The 20,558-nt window shown below is 33.7% G+C and overlaps 1 protein-coding gene across 1 annotated transcript in view; it reads right to left on the bottom strand.

The window, feature by feature from the left end:
- The window catches only part of DPH6 (diphthamine biosynthesis 6), a 180,189-nt gene that overhangs the window by 126,436 nt on the left and 33,195 nt on the right, over window positions 1-20,558 (bottom strand). The window contains exons 3-5 of the mRNA XM_058807369.1: window positions 18,540-18,613; window positions 16,298-16,416; window positions 3,684-3,745 (exon numbers count right to left, since the gene is read on the bottom strand). Coding sequence (XP_058663352.1) covers window positions 3,684-3,745; window positions 16,298-16,416; window positions 18,540-18,613 — 255 coding nt within the window. The remainder of the gene's footprint in view (window positions 1-3,683; window positions 3,746-16,297; window positions 16,417-18,539; window positions 18,614-20,558) is intronic.

The raw sequence follows: 20,558 nt of genomic DNA, 5'->3' as shown, positions 1-20,558 counted from the left end.
ACCATCTTCCAGGCTACACACAGTTTATCTTAAGTACACAATGAGATATAGGATATACATACAAATGAAATACATATAAACGACCAGTCCAAACATTACCTGAAGAACAGTCTCTTCCTACCTTGGGAATGAAACACAAGGATTAAAGCTTCCTTCTTTAATTTTCATAATCAAAGATAAATATTTGAATTCAAGTACTTCCTTTTTCAAGTGAAGACTTTGTTCCCACATAGAATTTGTAAGACTTAATAAACTCTTATATTTACAGAAATGCTCTTTACATCAAGGTGTTCTCATCAACTTTTGAGGCAAGCATATAAATAAACATTTTCCTATTGCCTATTGGCAGAGCCAGAATTACAGACAAATATAACCTTAACGTTCTATTAACAAATTCCAAGGCCACTGGGATAACAACCTGAGACATAAGCTGACACAAAATCCTTTAGTGTAACAAGCTGAGACTCCTGTTACAGAGGAAACACTGGGAGATGAAAGTAATTCAATAATTTAGCAATTATCTAGCAATCACCCCTCAAAAACTAATCAAAGACCTATCAATTGGAAAAAAGCAATAATTCAAAAACTTTCCTTTCTGCAGTGCTGATGTCCTGAGCCAGTAATATTCACCCCTGCTAAAACTATGGGGCCAGATCATCATTGCACTCCTAAGTTCAACATTCTGAAAGTAATGTGAAAAAAATTGCAAAAAGCTTTTCCCACTCACTAGTCCTCCATTTTTCTGCTGCTACTGCCACCTTACATTTATGACAATAAAAAAAAAAAAAAAAACCTTACCTTTATGACAATAATTGTTAAAATTTCTACTGTATACATAAAATAAATTAAATCAGAAGACTGAAAATGTAGGTGATAATATTTTTTCAAAGTCAAATAATTGAGTGGAGGAAATCAGGGCTGGGTTGTGGATTTATTTGTTGGGGATTTTTTCTAACCAACACTCTTATAATGCCTCAACCAGAGATTTTTTGCTAAAAGGAGATTGACTAGTTCATGCTTATTTCTTATACATCCAAAAGAAAAATTCTACCATTCTACGTAATACAAGTTAATTTTGATCCCATTGACTCTTCCTTAATGTAAACATTTAGTTTAATAAAAAAAGTAAGAAGTGAGTTCTGTTTCCAGATCTGTAGTACCAGAGAAGTTGAACGTTGTGAGTACATGCTAAGAGTAAAAGATACTCGCTACAAGTCCCAAATTACTCAATATATATGACATTTTGTGGCCCTTTATGAAAGACATTGGCATTTTTCTGAGCACTGAAACTATTCAGATATTAAGTGATTTTCAAAAGAACTGAAGAACACAGAGAACATTACTAGTTCCAAACATAACTGCTAAAATTCTCACAAACTTGCATACCACACTAGGAAAAATGCTGTAATGAAATGCCCTGCACCTAGCTGAATAAACAACTATGGTAAAGTAACAACCGATGTCAACACAGAACTCAAAAAACAATCCCAAAGAACAGGAAAAAACTATACTAGCAAAAAATCCCAACAAGAAAAACAAATTTACTGTAAAATTTGAAATCAGTGGTTAGATAATAGAGTACAAATCAAAGATCATGGGTATATGAGGCAATGGCAGTTTTGGATATGTGCAGTGTTAAACATTAAATCATTATGGTGTTTTATATGGTATGGTCAGAATATTAAATTTTATCTCTTCCTTACTGGAAACTGTGAATTCCCTGTTTTCACATTCTGTCTGCCAGAACTTCTGATGCTGAAAACTTCACTAGTTTGCAAGACTTACTAGTTTTCACATCGTAAATATTTTTCTTCAGTTTATTGTAAATGATTTGGTTTTATAAGGCCTTAAAGCCAATTAAGTATCTATTAAAAAAAAATTATTCGTAATGGCTTTGACTTTCATAGCATACATATGCACAAGCAACAACCAAATGAACAAATAATCAGTTGTGCAGTCTTCCCTACAATGGCCTGACAAGCAGTGTCAGAATGTCCTATTTGTACATTTTAGGCAGTAATTGCTTTGTTTATTGTTGTATCAATAAAGGATAAAATCATCAAATATGAGTTTTGAGAAGTGTTAAACCATGACAGTAAGAATTTCAGTGAAACCGAGTAAGTAAGAATCACTTTAATTAAGATATCAAACATGATGATGAATACATGCAATTAAAAAAAATATCAGGTACTTTTGGATTTAATAGTTTATCATTTTCTTTTTAAAATGAATGATGATGAAATCAAATGCAGAAGAATACTTCTTATTGCCACAATTATAATTGCAATACTTGCTGCTACTGTTTTAAAGAAATCAAGACTGATTTAACTGAGGTGAGCAGCTGCAACCCCACTGAGGATGCAACCTGAATTTTGATTACGGAAGCTTTCCGTGAATGCAGAATGTTGAGATGATTTTAAGAAATAAGTGAAAAGAAGACTTCCAGAAATAGATAATGAATGGGATTGCATACCAACTGGTTTACATAGCAGAGGGCCAGGGAGGAGGAGGGGAAGATTTCTGGGCAGACTCTCCAGGTCTCGAGCAACAAATCTCAAGAACAGACCAACACCATCTCTTCAGGTAAGGTTATTTCAATGTTATGGACCTCAATGATTCCTTTCCAGCTTTCCCAAGTAGCAATTACCTATTCTTCTTCTCTCCATGTAAATAACTAAAAAAAATGGAATTAAACCTAAGATATAATTGCTATGTAACTCCTCTGTCTTTCAGTAGCAAAAGAGATTTTTAAAGTTCTGGTCACTTTTTCTTTCTTTTCTGCAAGTTTGCTGTAGCCTTAAGAGTCCCAAAACAAGCTACTTGTGAAGCCAAGCTGACCAGTAACTACCCAGATTAACAATGAAAAATATTCTTAGGACATCATTTTGTGGACATTTAGACAGCCTACACTGAGAGCTACATCAAGACACTTTAAGAGACATGCAATTATTGTGGGTATCTAACAGGCTCAAGGACAAGGAATTGTGGTAAACTTGCATTGTCACAGATAATTCATGAAAACATAATTTCAGAACTTTTATTCTTAAAATTTACTTAGCTTGATGTCTGATGCTCCTACATCAAACTTGAAGAAACCTCAAGTACAAAATCTGGTATTTTTTCTTTTCCCTAGTTGAATGATTTTTCTTTAAACAAATCTAATAGCTCTGCCACCAAGCATTATCCTGATATGAGGACACACAGTCCTTTGCACAGAATCAAATACATCCTCAAGACTACACCTCTTATTCCATTTTTAAAGGCCCCACTGTATGCAGTCTGATTGTATAAATGGTAGGAAACGTGCAAATACGAATCTTCAGGGAAGTTTTGTATCACCTATGATTTTGCCACTACTGCTTCTTGCTGTGAAAGCCTCTAACATACAATTATTTAGCTGTATCAAACTGATATACCAGTCAATGTTCCTGCAATACTGAGGTTTCATGCCTTTAGTTTGTTTTAAAGATGGTGACACCATTTGTGAACTATGTCAAGAAATGTTTTTTGATATAAAAAGTGCTTAGCAAAGGATTATATTCTGTGTACAAAGCAAAGCATTGGGTTAACACCTAATTTATCAAATTAAGTAGTTTTTATTAAGTTAATTTTACTGAATTTCTGCCTGTGTTTCTTTTTAACTGCAAGTTTAACTATATGAATATAATTTAAGTTATACTCACCTCCAGAAGAACAGGCTCCATTTCACCTAGAGTTTTTCCTAGATGCTTATCGGGATCTAAACCTGCAAAAAACCCAAAAAAATCTAAAAATATTTCTTATGAAGTACTCTTATGACATCAAGAAATGATTATTTTTTTCTTTTTAAAATATATTATGTCTCCTTTAGAAACACTACATTATCTAAAATAATTACTATCCTAAAGAAAATACACTGTGTCAGAATTTTCCCTAAACTTTGGGCAAATATTTTCCAGGTTTATGGAAAAAAAAAGCTAGTTACCATTTCCCTACATGTCAAGTGGAAAAGCTACTGGATCCCTTAGAAATTTCACTAGCCAGTGAAGTAAGCACACAGGTCCATGGTAATAAAAATACTACAAGGATACTACCTCTTTAAGTCAGAAGTTACCGTTGTAGATATCTATGGAATTAAATCACAATTAATTTTTTTATGCTTCCTGCAACTGGAAGGGACACAGGCTCATAATGAAAAGTTCTTTTGCCAAATCCCATTCTTTGTGTGTTTTATGCAAATATAAAATGTAAGATTAAAAAGGATGAAGATATAAAGAAAACTCACACCTACAGAACGTACTGTTGTACCTTTAGATTCATCACAAAATACTCTCTACCATGTCTACATTTTGATTTAATTTTCTTTGTAAAAAAGTAACACTTGATAGCTGCTCTAACTTGCTTTTCTGTATTCCTGTTTCAACTTCTTGACTTTTTAATTTTGGCCAGCTCATGGCATTTAATGATCACTTCTCAGGATAAAACAAGTAACTGGCAAAAAAGAGCAGTGGGACAAAATAATTCAGGAGCAACTGTTTCAAAAGCTGATATTTTCAACCAAGTAAATATGCTAGTTGGATTTGACACAAAGTGGTCAAAAGGTCTTATCATATGAAGCAAATGAGAAAAAAACAAAATTATAACTCCTGAAATGGAAGGAACATTGTGAAATTTTCAGTTATCCCATTTTTCACTATTCTTAGTTATTGTGGTTTGGGCTCCTTTTTGCACTGATACAATACTGGTCTATTTTTTCCTACTCTACTGCTTCATACAGTAATAGGTATCATTACAGAGCTGCCACCAAAATTACTCCATTCAGAAGCAATTTCTAAAATATGTACCTTGCAAAGCACTTTAGATTGTTGATGATGAAAGTTGTTATATAAATGTACAGTACACTATTATAGAAAGTCATTGCTGAGTTAAAGTCGCTAATATGTCTCTTAATTTTTACAATCGTGATCTCGGTATATTTAAATTCCTGTGAAACTAAAACAACTTAGAGTGAATGAGATTTCAAAACACTAGGAAAGTTTTTAAATATTTCATTAAAGCACATTAAAAATTCTCTTACAGTGTAGGGGAATGCTTTTAAAACTGCTTAATAATTAAAGTTTTAAAAGACTTGAGTTTTTTTCTGCCATCTATTCCTTTTTTGTATTGGTTTATTGCTTTCTTTTTAACAGACTAAAAATGTATGCGCTAAATATGTGATGATAATTTATTCTTGTGGAAATAATTTTGAAAGATATTAATTCAATTTCAATAGTTCAAATGGTTCTGGTGATCTCTTCCAACTTACATCAGGTTAGCATTTTGTTCTTGATTATAATGGGATAGGTATTAGGCCAAACAAGCAATTTCTCTTGACATAAATGAAGGAGTACTGCATTACAGTATCATTTCACACATTTATATTAACATTCTTCTTTTAGTATAATTACTCTGCTAAGACAAGCAATCTCTCTCTCCTTGATAAAAAACAGATTGATTTCCTCTAAATTTAAACTAAGGGACACATTACAAACATATGAGAAGGGAAGAAGTTGTCAGAACCAGACACACTGACATCTCATTTCTTTCACAAGGTTCTCTTTGGTAATATGGACACAACTTTAGTCCAGTTATGAATGCAAAGCAATAATTTAAGAGAAACTATGATACAAACAGTTTTTGAAACACAAATAAATTGCCTATGTATACAGTATGGGTAAACTCTTTAGTGATATCCCACACCTACATGAAACTCTGTGAAGTGCAATGTACTCTTTCTGTATCTCAGCAGAATTCTATTTTTGGACAGCTTGCATTTATTTTGAAACATAGTACTTCTTTTAGCTTCCAGTAGGTTTATATTGTGAGTGAATAGAGACTGTTGGTAAAGGCATTAGGAAGCAATGTAACTTTCAGCTTGCAGAACCAGTAATCCACACCTCCAATCCCTACTGCTATGCATGCATAGATGAAGCTGTATGTCTGTTGCTACAACTAGTATAATAAAGTATTTGGAACTATACTTACAAAATAGCTTTATTAAAATCCATACTTCTATTTGGTACACTTTTCTTTATTGATTCGAATTCTTAAAATGGCTTAGACTAATGAGAAGAACAATGTATTGTAAATTCTTAGTACCACATCCTCCAAATCTATCCTCGATGGAACTAGATGGAAAGGAAGCCGAATGGATGGATAAACCAACAACAAGGTCCAGGGTCTGGATGACTCTATGTAGAATTAAAAAATTAATTATGAAGGGAACTATAATTTCCAGGACTGACATCTATTTTATTTAACTTACATGTATCAATGGGGGGCAATTAGAATTCAATTAAAATATTCACTTTTATTACTTCCCTGACTGACCTTGAAGTTAATGCCTGTTTTATTTAATTGCATCATCTATGAATAAATGTTAACCCTAGAATGTTATGGCCCATTATTTTCAATGCATTTTTAACTCCTCAACTGAACTACATCCATCAACTTACTATGTGCTGCCAAGAGAGCAAGTGGGGCTTTATTTATTTGAGATAGACTAGTAAATGAAAACAGAAATATCTAAAAAAATTTGATAATGCTGTTTTTGACAGTGTTCAGTAAAAATAATTATGCTTTCAATTCCAGTTTTGTAGTCTGGTTTGACTGTAAAATCAGTTAAGTGATAGCACAAATGGTATAATCACTTCAAAGTAATTGCTACTCCATCTGTAATTTCTGATAAATTCACTGACAGGAGCCATGGTTGCAGAATGCTCTTATGCACAGCCACAAGGTAAGTGTAGAGAACTGCAGCAATGTCAAGAGATTGGGACAGAAATTCATGTCTTTGTTCTGTGGTGAAAAAAAAGAACAGTACTAAAAGGCATTTTACAAGTGTTGCAAAAGAGCCATATTTTAAATGGTTCACTTTGTACATATGTATTAGTGTAGCATGAGGCCCTCACCTGAGGGGCAGCTACCTGAAATTACTTCCATTTATCAAGACCATTAGAAATCCAAGTTACATTTTCATGGCATTACATTCAGCTAAAAAAATCCACATTCTAAAGCCTTATCTGACTAAAAAGAACATGTCTTATATATGTTCAAAATTTTAAAATCATCTGGATTCTTAAAAAGTGTTTTAAAATAAAAAATTCCATTTTTACTTCTCAGTAAAATTTCAAATAAATAAAAATAAATCATAATTACCGGTTTCAAGAAATGTTGGCATATAAAGGTCTTCTGAAAGCTACATTGAACCAAACTCTAACCCATAATATATGAACACATTGTAAAAGAATCACTACCATACACACATCAATGAAGTATGAGTTAACCATTATCTTTTGATAATAAGGGAGAAAAAACTCCAGCCTTTCCTCACTAATCAACCCTACAATTCAGAAACTTAAACTTGTTACTCAGTGAATTCTTCCATAAAATAAGGTAACAACAAATCTCCAAAACTGATATTATCACATTCTTCTTGAAATATCAGATTCATAGGATTAGGATAGGCTTTTGGATAAAAACTCACCTATCTTTGGATAAAAAACCCACTTATTTTAAATCTACAGGAATATGAAGTTCCTTCTTTTCCCCTGACTTCTCGGGAAGTAATATTGAGAAGAGTAGTAACTGCTGTCACTATGAATGTAAGGGACTAAGACTTAACTGCTGATGATAGGGCTGTATAATCTGCAACAAAGTTTCTGGAGAGATCCTAATCAGCTGATCACCAAGAGTAAAATTATTTAGAATTTTGAATAATAGGCAATGAAAGACTTTGGTTTTCTGGAACCAAAACTAGTTTCTTCTCAATCTCTTTATCATAAAGAAAACAGGGTTAACAATTAGATGACAGGACATGTAAGATAAAGAAATACATATAGAAAGCAAAAGAGTATAAAGGATAAAGCAACCCCCCTGTCTTAGAACTGGAACAGAGAAAATAGGACTATTTTTGAAGGTAAATTCTATTTAAATTCTTTTTCAACTGTGTCTTTTTTTTTTTCCTAAGTTAACAATACAAAATCAGTGATTTTCAAAAGGAGGGTCAGGCACTATTCTTTACACAGTACAGAATAAAGAAGAATGTTTCTAGTAATACAGGAAAAGCCTGTACACAACAGCATTAGCTGGTAACTTAGGCTTACAAGGTAGGAGTGCAGGAATGTGTTATAACCTTCACCAACTAGAAATGCACTGTAAATCTTGAACTGTAAATCTATACCTTAAGTTGCCTTGAGGTAAATTATTCCTGTTGTCATATTCAGCTTTCATTTCTATGAAGAGCTGGGAAGTGAACTTTTTGTCTGGTGGCATAATTTGACAGGTTCATTCTTAACTTCCTCAAAACTTTCACACATGAAAGGCTGTCTTAACAATGGTGAACTGGATGGATTCCTTGGATTTCCTTAAAAAAAATAATTGTAAAAACTGTTAAACTTTTGTATAAAAGTAATGAAAAGTGCAGTAAATAATTGCTATTACTGCATCTCTAAAAGATTTGAGGTGAATATACTTCTAATTTATTTTATGAAAGAGGAAAATTGATGTGACTTGATTAGGCATCTACTTCTCTTTTTCCCCTGCTCATTTTCTTCTTTTTTTTTTCTTTCTTCTTTTTTTCTGGTATGTGATAATTTATCCAGTGTGGGAATTGTAGGGGGATGTACCCTGTAGACATACTGTAGATATAGTAACTCTTTTCAAACTAAGTGATACTAAGTGATAAAGCTAAAAGACATTAATCCCAAAGTGGTTCTAGCATATGTTTCCAGCGCAGGTTAATTGGTATCTCAGTTTATCTTTCTTCTTGAACATTCCTTAACTATGTTCTAAACTAGGTTAGTCTGATGTCTAAATAAAATTTTAGAATTCTGAGAGGTAAAAGGATCTAAATCTTTTTAATGAAGTAATATTATCGATTATCTCTTGTGGTTTCTTTTAAACATCAAAGATATTTGTGTTCTAGTTAAATCTAGGATTCAAAGCACTTTAGCCCTGTCATTTCAAGAACAGAATCTTCAAAAAATCTCTGAAGAAATTTTACACCGTTTCATCAGATAACAAGGCCATATTTCCAAGCAGATTATTTTACAAAACGACAGCATCACAGAATGGGCCAGGTTGGAAGTGACCACAGCGGGTCATCTGGTCCAACCTCTGTGCTCATGCAGGGTTCATCCTTGAGCATGTGGCACAGGTTTATGTCCAGACAGCTCCTGAATATCTCCAGTGAGAGAGACTCCACAGCCTCTCTGGATGATCTGTTTCAGTGCTTGGTCACTCACACAGTAAAGAAGTTCTTCATTATGTTCAGGTGGAACTTCCTGTGACTCAGTTCAGGCATGTTGTCCCCTGCCCTATTGCTCAGTACCACTCAGAAGAGCTTGGATCCATTCTCTTTCTTCTCCCACTCCAGACACATATACTGAGATGAGTTAGTCATCTCAGTCACCTCTTTAGGCTGAACAGGCCCAGCTCCCTCAGCCTTTTGTCATAATAGAGATATTCCACACACTTAATCATTTTTGTCACCCTCCACTGGAGCTGCTCCCGGAGCTCCACATCTCTCTTGTCCTGAGGAGCCCAGAACTAGACACAGCACTCCAGGTCAGGCCTCACCAGGGTTGAGCAGAAGGACAGCATCCCAGGACACCACTGGCCTTCTTGCCCACAAGGACACACTGCTGGCTCAGGGACAGTTTGTTGTCCACCAGGTCCTTCTCCACAGAGCTGCTTTCCAGCAGGTCAGCCCTCAGCCTCTGCTGGTGCATGGAATTATTCCTCTCCAGGTACAGGACCCTGCATTTGCCCTTGTAGAATTTCATAATGGTCTTCTCCAAAATGTTGGTAGTTTGAAAAAGATTGTGGAAGAATTGTATACTTGCTGAAAAGTATCATTAAACTACTTTTAATCAAATGCAGCAAATGATTCATCTCATTTAAAGTAGTGACTGAGTCAAATTCTTCTCAGGACTTTTACTGGGCCTAAAAAACTTACATAAAAAGTCATTACAGTTTCAGTTATACAGGCACATATGTATGCCTTTCCTGATACAATTTTTTTGTGTAGAATATCTTAAGAGCATTGTTTGCTTATTAATCTATTTAATTCAAATTGTTCAACTGATCTAGCATCACATGATTACAAATGTGTCTTAATAAAAAAATATGTGCTATTTTGTCCATATTAGAGAATTCTGGTATTTCACGCTTTGAACAGTTCTAATTCTAGTAAGCTTTGTAGAAAATAATTGAAATTTCATTCTGTGGAAGAGAAAGAGGTGTGCTGCAAGTGGAAAAATTTGTGTCATTTTCATTAAATCCATCCCCAGGCAGACAAGTTATAAACTTTTTAAAAAATCACAATCCCCAAGTGGATTAACAGAGTTTTCTGACAGCAAAGATCAATAGATCTGCTGCAAAAGGGTAAAAGGCCAGAGCAGAAATAAAGGATCAGACTAGGACAAGAAGTCCTGCAAAACTTCAACTCATAGTGACCTGAAAAGCAAACATCTATGGGTCTAACTACACAGATATGTCTTTAAATGTTTGAGTTTATGTCCTGTTTCAGCACGTAAGTCTGTAAAGAAAATGGGCATCTAGAACTTAAATTGTATCAAACATTAATGAGCAGCAAGTATATATTCTAGTATTAAAATATACCACTTGTACCTCTTGATTATCATATTGTTAAGATAATTTCTGCTTTTGACATCTTTTACTAAGCTCTCTTTCTTCCACTATTTTTCAGCTCCAAGTTCTGACTATTCTTCTGTCTTTTTCACTATAGCCCATACTTCCTTTCCTGTTTCACCTTAAATGCCTAATAATGTGCTCTTAGCCTGCTGCTTCCATTTAAATTTTCCTTTAGATTATGTGATCTCCCCAAACTGCAAGGTGATATTTCCATTCTTAAGCCATCTCTCTCCTACTTTGTCTGTCTGTGACATTTCCTTAACAGCACTCAATAATACCAGCTTTCAACTACTTTTTTGTTTTCAGGCACTGTCCCTTACTCTTCCAACTCCTGTTATCTTTTAGGACAACAACATTCCTCCCATTTTCCAGTTTATAGACTCAGAGTCAGCGAAGAGGGAATCTTATTTCTAATTTTTTTCTAAATAGATTTCTGCAAAATCCCATTTCGTCCTTTTCTGTAACACAATTTATTTTCAAACATTTCTTTATAGTTAATATATGCACTAAATCTCTTTCTGAAACCTCATCTTACACTGGTAATGAAGTATCTGTCATTTATATACAAGCATCAAGACAAGTACCATTCTAAATGCAAAGATTATTCTCTCATCTTATTTTCCTAAGCATTTAAATATGAATCAAACTTTTTCTTTACTTTAAGTCCAGTACAAGTTCTCTTTTCTCATTCTCATTTCTTTTGCATCACATCTTAAATCCCAAGCTACTTTTTTTGACTTTTAATCTTGCATACAATTTCCATTTATCTGTGCTGATCTTTTCCTGTGTGAAACTTTTCTGCCAGGAAAAGAAATGGCTTGAGATAAAATGGCTCTCTGTTTGTATAAGTGTTTCCAAGTCTTTTCATGCAATGTCTAGTGAACAAACAGGTGTGGTATCTTTTTTATCATAAATAACAGGAATTATGGAGATAAATGGGATGGTGGATGAATATATTAGGGAACAAGCCTAGAGAAAACATGTCGAATGCACTTAAACTCTAAAGGGCCAACTAAGTTTCAGAAGATTTGTTTGAAAATTCAATCACAACACCACATGCTAGCTAGGAAACAAGATTTCAAAGGGGGAAAAAAACCATCTTTCCCATAGGTAATTTATCAAATTTATAATCTGAAAAATCATTAAAACTAAAATTAATTAAAAGTGATCATATGTGTAAGCAAGATAATACTTCAACACTGCACAAGGATAATTTTTTTAATAAAAGTTTAAGGCTAGTTTTAGAATACATTATCACTACCAGAATAGACAAGCACTAAAATTTGACAGGATTTGAAAAATATTATCAGTCATTTTATCTTTTAATTCAAATTATGATAAACAGAATAAGTGTTCAAAAAACAAGTTAAGTGTTTAAAAGTAGATGTGGCACTTTGCGATATTATTTAGTGGTTATAGTGCTATTGAAGTGGGGACTTGATGACCTCAGAGTTCTTTTCCAACCTTAATGGTTCTATGATTTTAAGTGTTTTTTATATTAATAAATCAGAATGTTCTCAAGAGCAAATGTGAAGGCATTCATAGATTCTACTACAACTCCGCTGTCTAGTAGTTGCACAATGGAATGATCACCTATAAATAAGCTAAATTAGCTAAGAATAATGTAAATGTTTAATTTACTTAGCAATAAGCAAGTAAACAATCCTTACTGTACAATATATAAGAAAGCAACTGGGATCTCATATTGATTTAATAAGAAAATGTTATTCAATTCCTTCTGTTATGTTTGTGAATGGTCTGAGAATTTTTAAAAAATATTTGAAGAAAGCAAGTATCTTCCCCTGTAATGACAAGGTCCTTCAATTCCCTCAAAATTACTTTAAAATTGCTCAGTACTGAAAACACATTTTCAAAAACACTGCTCCTCTCCATTACACAGATGACGTGCTCAGACAAAACTCACAACCAACAATTTTACTTCAGGATATGATCTGCCATTGCAGCCAACTTGCAGAAAGGTTAGTAATAACCTTCCTATTGAAGGAGAGGGCTCTACCCTCCATGCAGCCGTGGTTCCTACAGAGCAAGTTCCCTGTGCCCACAAAAAAGCAGATCCTGCTGATCACCTACATGCAGCCACCAAAACAATGGAGCCTTCAGAGGGGCAGAAGCAGGCACAGACTTGTGGTTTGGAAGAGTCAGTTAGAAGTGGGATGGAAAGCTTGACCTTTTGGAAGCAACTATTAGATCAGTTTATCTGTATGCTAAATTACACCCTTCAGAGCTTAACCAGGAACTGTGTGGTGCTAGGTCTTTTTTAATGTAGCTCTTTACATGTAAATTTTACCTCAGTGAAAACTAATGGGAATATGGCCATCAATTTCAGTCAGTCAGGATTTCACCTCTATACACTAGAGACGTACAAATAAACAGTAACATAGACACCTAGGTGGCTGGGTTTGATTAATAGATTCATTATACAAAGAAGAAATATACTTTCTTTTTCAATTAAAAAATCATATGCAAAAACATACACATCCCTCAACTATCAGGTTAGTGGATTCCATGAACACCAGAAGTATACCAATTTTCTAGACCACGGGAAGGAAGCATCAATGTCTTCTATCACATCAAAGGAGTTTCATGTTTCATGTTAAATATAGTTACTACAGACAGTGCGTTTTAGTGAAGGAACTTGGGATTTCCTGACAGACAGGAGATGGCACTAGCTCCCTAAGGACTCATTACTCCATTGGGAAATAGCCTGCATAAGTAACTAAGGCCCATACCACTTCAAAATTTAGGTTTCCATGGACCCTGTGATTTCAACTCTACCCATGGCTGGGAATGTACAATGTCTACAGGCACTCATAGCAGCTGGACCTACAAGGTAAAGAACATAATCATGAAATAAAAGAGCTCCACTTCATATGCAGACTGATCAGCCCTGATTCAAAGTTTCAGCTTTTATTATTGTTTAATTTCTGGATTTCCACTGAAGAGGGGTATATTTCAAAGACAAAAGTATGATTTATCATACAGGCATCTTTAGCAGCGAGAAAATGGGGCACTGAATATAAATATTCAGAAGTAGCTTTTATACATATATATAGTGCTCAGGTTTGCTGCTAGATCATGGAATGATTTTCTCTCATCATTAAAGCTTTTGAAATACACTCTAAAGGAAAGAAAGCTGATCTACTTACAGATCAACAGAAGGCATGTGAAAAAGGTTGCTAACAATACTTTTTTTGCATATAAGTGAGAGCAATTGGCATCCCATCTGGAAAACTACACTACTCTGAGATAGAAAACTCTTGCCACTGGCAAGGTTTATGGTATTAATTTGTAATGGTGGATTTAGGGAAATGTACTAAACTAATGCTCATTTACTTGCATAATTATGTGTTTTCTACATAAAACGACAGGCTTTTACCTTGTCAATACTGGCACTGAATTAATGGAAAACAGGACGAGGCGGGTGTACAAGTATGCCAGCGCCGACGAATGTCAAGCTCAGGTTACAGATTTGCTTCTTGCATCAACAACTGTACAATGTATCACCTAATGCATTACCCTTCAGACTCCTAAATCTGTTATTTTAAATATTTTCATTGCAGTTTAGCTTTGATTATTAATCTAAAAGGCAAAAAGTTAAACCGTATCTTATCTTCTTTGCCACTTGATATGTTAAACAGCCTTCATACCTTAAATCCACTTTAATAAGGCATGCAATTATTAAAGCATTACAGAATGGCCCCAGAGCACAAAAGCTCCATTAAATTTGCTTACATCTAATTACGTCTGCCTGAGGCAGGTGAGAAATTGACTCTGATAAGATCTTTCTTTTACCTGTAGCCAAAAAAATAAAAAGCAAAAATAACTCGGAGTGATTTTCTATCTAATTGCTATCTACAAGTATTTATGGTATTCGCTCTTCCAATGAATAGCCCACAAAGCACTCTTTGTGCACTAACCAGTGCATTTTAAGTTTTTTTAAGACTGTAGAATACAAAAGACAAGCTTATCTTGCTGCAGGCATGGCAGGTCATCAATGATGTCTATTTGGGAAACAGTTTTATCTATTATTTAAATAATAAATTTTCTGTAAAAAAATAATTCTGATGTGAAAAAACATGTTACATATGCTTTGTGGACTTCATTTTTTCTACATGCCAGTATAAGCAACAAACACATTCTATTTTATGAAAATATAACATAAATATATAAATATACTTTATATGGCCTGAAAACAATTATTTTAGAAACCTTTTTTTTTCCCCAATTTAAAACCAAGTGTTTTGTAGTAGAAAACACGGTATTCAATTGCTTTATATTTGTAACTGACCTTCCAAAATTCAGGAAAATGTGAATAAATGACATTGCTTGTTACCTGTAAATAAATGAGAGCATGTGATACTTTTCTAATCATTCTAATCCTCCTCTCAGCCCTAGCAGATCCTACAGAACAATAGAGGGAGACCATCATAGTGACAATGTAAAATTAAGTTAGAAACTATACCAGATAAAGAGGAAGAAATAAATAAAATTTTTAAAATTAATTTAATCCATCCAGTCTAAAGGGATTGTAATTCAAATCTTGGTTAACAAAGAAGAAGAAATTACTTTATTATAAAGCATTCTTTGAGAGAAAGAGAGATTAGGTATTTCATAGGAAACTCGCCCAGGTAAACCGGACACTGGACTTCAAAAAAAAGCTTATGCAACACTATTTCCAAATATACATTTTTAACCACTGATGCCACTTGTATGATACAAATCACTGTTTGCTACAGTGAACCACAAGTTTATTGTCAACTCCAAAAGAAAAGGTCCTTTGGTCAATTGTTATGCTTAAATTTGATTTGCTACTCCAAAATAGAAAAACTGCATAGGGGCCTGAAATAATATACTGTACTATTAACATGTTTCTCATGTGCTCATTTAGGCTTTTACAGCACATCATTCCATAAGCCTTCTTAAAAAACTTCATTTGACCTTACCTTTACATTTAAGCAATAAACAGATAGGTTAACTTTCATATTGATTTGCTTCAAGTTTTAAAATTTCATTTTACATACACCTGATAATGAAAAGACGTTGATTTTCTGGTATTATAAGCAACTACATTTAAAATATAAAAAAAAAATTAGAGGCAATGATGAATTATTTCTGTTTGCTCTTATGATTTACCAACTCCAAGTCTGCTCTTGCAGAAAATATTTTGTCCTCATAATTATATCTTGTTTGATATTAACTTGATGTATTTCTATTAAAACTTTCACGGTTGCTTTACAATATTGTCTAGTCACAAGCTTGTATCATCTATAAATGACAACACTGTGAACTACTGAATTATACATGCATCTTTACTGCAAATTAAAACAAAACCAGAACAAAAAAAATATGAGAGGAATTTAATGACTATGTTAGGAAGAACTGCTTTCCAGCTTTTCCACATCCCCTTTAAGAATGAATTGCATCCTGTTAAATTAATTATTCAGACATCACTACTGGTATTGAGCCATTTTTTATAATTTTCTTGATATTGACATTTCATATCTTAAAATGTGCAACAAAGGTTCTGTTTTCCTCTGTTATGTTGTGGATTTGTCCATGGGAAATTTCAGTAGACAATACTGCTCAGAATCTGAATACATACCAAAAGCTGCCACTTTTATGATTATGGCTTGAATGTTAGATGATATCATTTCCTTAAGCAGCATTTCCTGGTTCCAATGCCAGAGGTAAGCTAAAGGCTGAAGATTAAGCCTTCTGCACCTTAAAAACAAACAAAAATTGGATAAAGTCAAGTATTATGCTTTTACACAGTATTATTACTGTAAAATTGGTGAAAATTTCTTTCTTTTCCTATCCAGAAATAATTTTTCCTCTATAATTTCAACTACACTTTACTATTCAGATATTTCCTTATAAACATTGAGTCTAATATATATTAAAAAAGAAATAAATAAACTTGCTCTGAGTATGATTCATCTACATAAGACACAACTCACTGAGCTAAACAGATCTGCACAGGAATGTAAGTAAAGCCATTACAAAACGTGTTCCTAAACCTTTTGCTTTGTGATACAAAGCAATTAGCACCTTAGGAAGTCATCACTTTTGTGAACACAGCTAAGGACAAAGTTACTGCTCTGTGATAAATGTGGCACATGTCACTAGTACAATATGCTGAATTTGTTGCTGTGATTTGGATCAACACCCAAGAAAAAGAATCATTCAGGAAAATGTATACAGCTTGTGATATAAATTAACAACTTTTTACTGTAAAGTTAATAATTTGTTTTGATACATATCATATATGGACAGCATTTGATACACAGCTTTGATTGTTTATCAAATTAGAGAATCACTAATTTGCATTATTGATAGGTAACGTTTCTGTAAGTTGTCAAGAACCATCAGCTGGTGATTAAATGTGTAAGGTCTCTGAAAAACTTAACCATTTAACTATGGGACTAGTTCAGACTCCTTAAGATTTACATTTATTTGTCAATTATCATGTTTTTTCCCAATACATGGTCTTTCTCACATATATGGGCATTCCTCCTCATGTCAGATAGACTCACTAGTATGATTAGGAAGACTATATAGTTAAATGTAGGCTTGATGTTGGGATATAAATGTATAGTTAGCACTCATATAATCTGACTGGTTTTCTTATTACTTTGATAGGCTTTAACAGAGCACTAAGTTGTGTAATAGAACTATTCCGCAGCTCTGAATGTAAAGTAGTTACTTACATGCCTAAATTCAGCTAAAAATTAGCTGAATTAATTGGGATGGCTCATATGAAACAACCTTATTGCAAGGGCTGAATCTACAGAAATAATGTGAAGTATTTTACTTTACAAGCTCAGAAATAATCATGCCTGTTGGAAATACTGTGATTTCCTGTCAATCTCTTACCTGCAGTAAAGATGTAAAACAATCAGCAAAAGCAATTTTTTTTTATCCTACTAACATGTGAGGCAATAATTAAAATGTTTAAGTATAAAGGAAAAGAAAAAGGAGTTATTTCTGACTGTAATTTATCTATGTAAACTTTAAAGAAAACAAATGTGCTCTGTAACTTGCTGATGTGAGCTGAGTTGGCATAGCATTAATTTCACAGTTCTTACAGCTCATAAAGGATTCCAGATACTTGCTTTCATCATCAAAAAATCATTAATGAAATAATGAAACCATAATTAATTTTTAACACAAGGTGGTTTTGCATTTCATCAGATATATACAGTGAAAATCTTTTTTCAGATCAAATATTGGCCTACATAGCAAACACAACTACCATTCCATAATGCTCTTTCTAAATTAAGACTCCTTAAAAAATCATGATTTATATAGACCTTTGCACACAATAGGAATGACAAATGGAAGCTCCTGACTAATAATAACAAATTTCAGATTTAAGGAATTAAGGGAAGATGTGCTTAGAAAGATTCTTTTCTATCTAATTCCTTATAACAAGTCACAGGATGTTCTTCTATATCAAAACACTGGTGAAAAACAGAGGGACTTGATCACAACACTGTAGTCATTGGAACTGAGTGAGCTTCCCATTGAAATCAAAGAACTGAACCTACTCAACTATCTTCATACCAAATCTCTGAGTATTTTCAAGAGATGAAGAGAGATCTGAAGAGCAGTCAAAAACCCTGGTATAGTTTCTACTAGATTTTTTACTAATGAACACATTGTTTCGGGGGGGGAAAAGGAAGAAAAATAAAAGAAGAAAAGATATACCAATATTAATGAATATAATGAACTTGGTATCATAGAACACGAGAAATCAGGCAACTGTCTCTGCTTTAAATTTGAGTTAGAAAACAGACAAGTACTGTCCAGAATGTGTCCTCTGATAAGGATTAGTATTTTCTTACACATCTTCCACTCGAACTCTCTGGTAGTCAGAAAGAATGGCTCCCACAGATACACCTTCTACTCCTTCTTTGTCCTGAAAAAAGACATGGAATATCAATGACACAGTATATAAAGCTTTAAGCTGCAGAGATTCAATATCTCCACTTGCAGAATCAATTAAGTATAATTATTTTTTCTGTGTCCAGTACACACAACAGAATAGGTTGAAATACAGTTCTGCCACAGAAGGGAGCAGCTCAGCTGAATTACTACATGGTTATTACTCTAATGCAGTCTACTTGACTCAAGTATCATTCTAGAGAAGAAATAACCAAGGTAACTGAAAAGTATCAGACATAACAGATTATCCTGAGGTTTTCCAGACATCCCAAAAATTCTTCCAGCTTTTGCCTATAAGTGACAGGTTAGCTAGTCCACCTACAAATAATCATTAGCAACATACATTATACAATTAACTGAATTGTTAGCATTTTCCATGTACACGGCACAAGAGAGTGTGAGATTACTCTTTTTATCTTAACACTAGAACAAGAAAACTCACGGGAAACTTACTTAACATCATCTTTTAAAAATTCTACTATAAAAAAAGCTTTTCCAAGACACATTTTCTCTGTTTCATTTAAATTCCCTAAGCCAACAAATTACACTTTATTTTTTCTTGTAAACCCACTGAGAATGTAACATTTCTAAATGCACATAGTTCTAGTATTTTGTGAGATCTTGCATTTTAAAATTGCTTGAGTACCAATCAACACGCTGAATTTTCTTTTTCTAAATTTTGCTCCATCTAGACTTTGGTAAAAGTTGTTTTCCTCTTTTAATCAAGGCTGATGACAACTACACCCCGTGATTTACTTTCTGGACCTGTTCCAAATCCTGTGAAGAAGTTTGCAGCAAGATTTTACAATAAATTTTTCAGTTAGATAACCGGTTGATGTATCCTGCCCCTGCCTTTCTCTTTTGGCCTATTCTATGATCTCAGAAGCCCTGCTAGGCCTTGGCCAAGCAAGCTGAGCAGTGAAGTGCCCTTGACTGTACCAGCCGGATGGTGAAGCATTGCGGACTGCACCAGGAGCTTTTGCCTGGTCGAAACAATTCTGACAATCTAAAAAATACATCACTACTTAAATTATGTACTTCTCCATGTCGTTAATGGATAGATCCATTAATATGAAGCTTAATGCCAAATCAAACAGTTTTCAAGCTGATGCTTCTCACAGATCCAGAAGTAATATAATATTATTTCTGCTTCCCTTTGAGCTTTCAGTGGAATGTTTCAAAGCGCTTTTTAGAATAAAGGTAAACCAGCGATACTTCAAGCTACTCAACTCACTCATCTACAATAACATTGCTCAAAAATTAAACACAGTTGTACAAGCACAGTTTTGTTTAAATAAATTTGATGAACTGATTCAAGAAGCCTTCTTGAATCTTTAAATATTTCAAAAGTGTAAGTTGCAGTCTTTAACATTCTTTTTAAAATGACAGTCTTGGAAAACATGACTGATGTAAATAAGATAAATACTGTTTGTTTTTATTTTTATGTAAAAATAATAACCCCAGCAATTCCTTCAGAACATCCTCTGTCACAATGTGCAGACATCCACCAGTATGTCCAAAAATATTACCTATATTTTTTTATGTTATTAATTCATCACAGTTCTAAGTTACCAGAGGCAAAGTATGCCACCTGCTAAATTCAGTAAGTAATGTTTTTGAAGTGTCTGATACAAACAAACAGAAGGGCATACAACTGCTGTCTCACAAGTAGATTAATCTCTGTGGCCACATAAATCCATATGCAGTCTTCCACTTTCCTTCATTACAGAATTGTTGAATGGTTGAGTCAAAGGCCCATACAACCTGCCCTTGAACATTTCCAGTGATAGGGCATCCACAACTTTTCTGAGTAACCTGTTTAATAACACATGCACTTCTCTTACCTCATCAAAACAAATGAGATTATGTTCATTATCATCATAATATTTATTATAATGCATGGCAGATCTGTAGTTACC

The sequence above is a fragment of the Ammospiza caudacuta genome, chromosome 6 (assembly GCF_027887145.1).
Source record: "Ammospiza caudacuta isolate bAmmCau1 chromosome 6, bAmmCau1.pri, whole genome shotgun sequence".
Taxonomy (NCBI): domain Eukaryota; kingdom Metazoa; phylum Chordata; class Aves; order Passeriformes; family Passerellidae; genus Ammospiza; species Ammospiza caudacuta.
The sequence above is the reverse complement of the archived record's forward strand: the minus strand, read 5'-3'. Positions and strand labels throughout refer to the sequence as shown.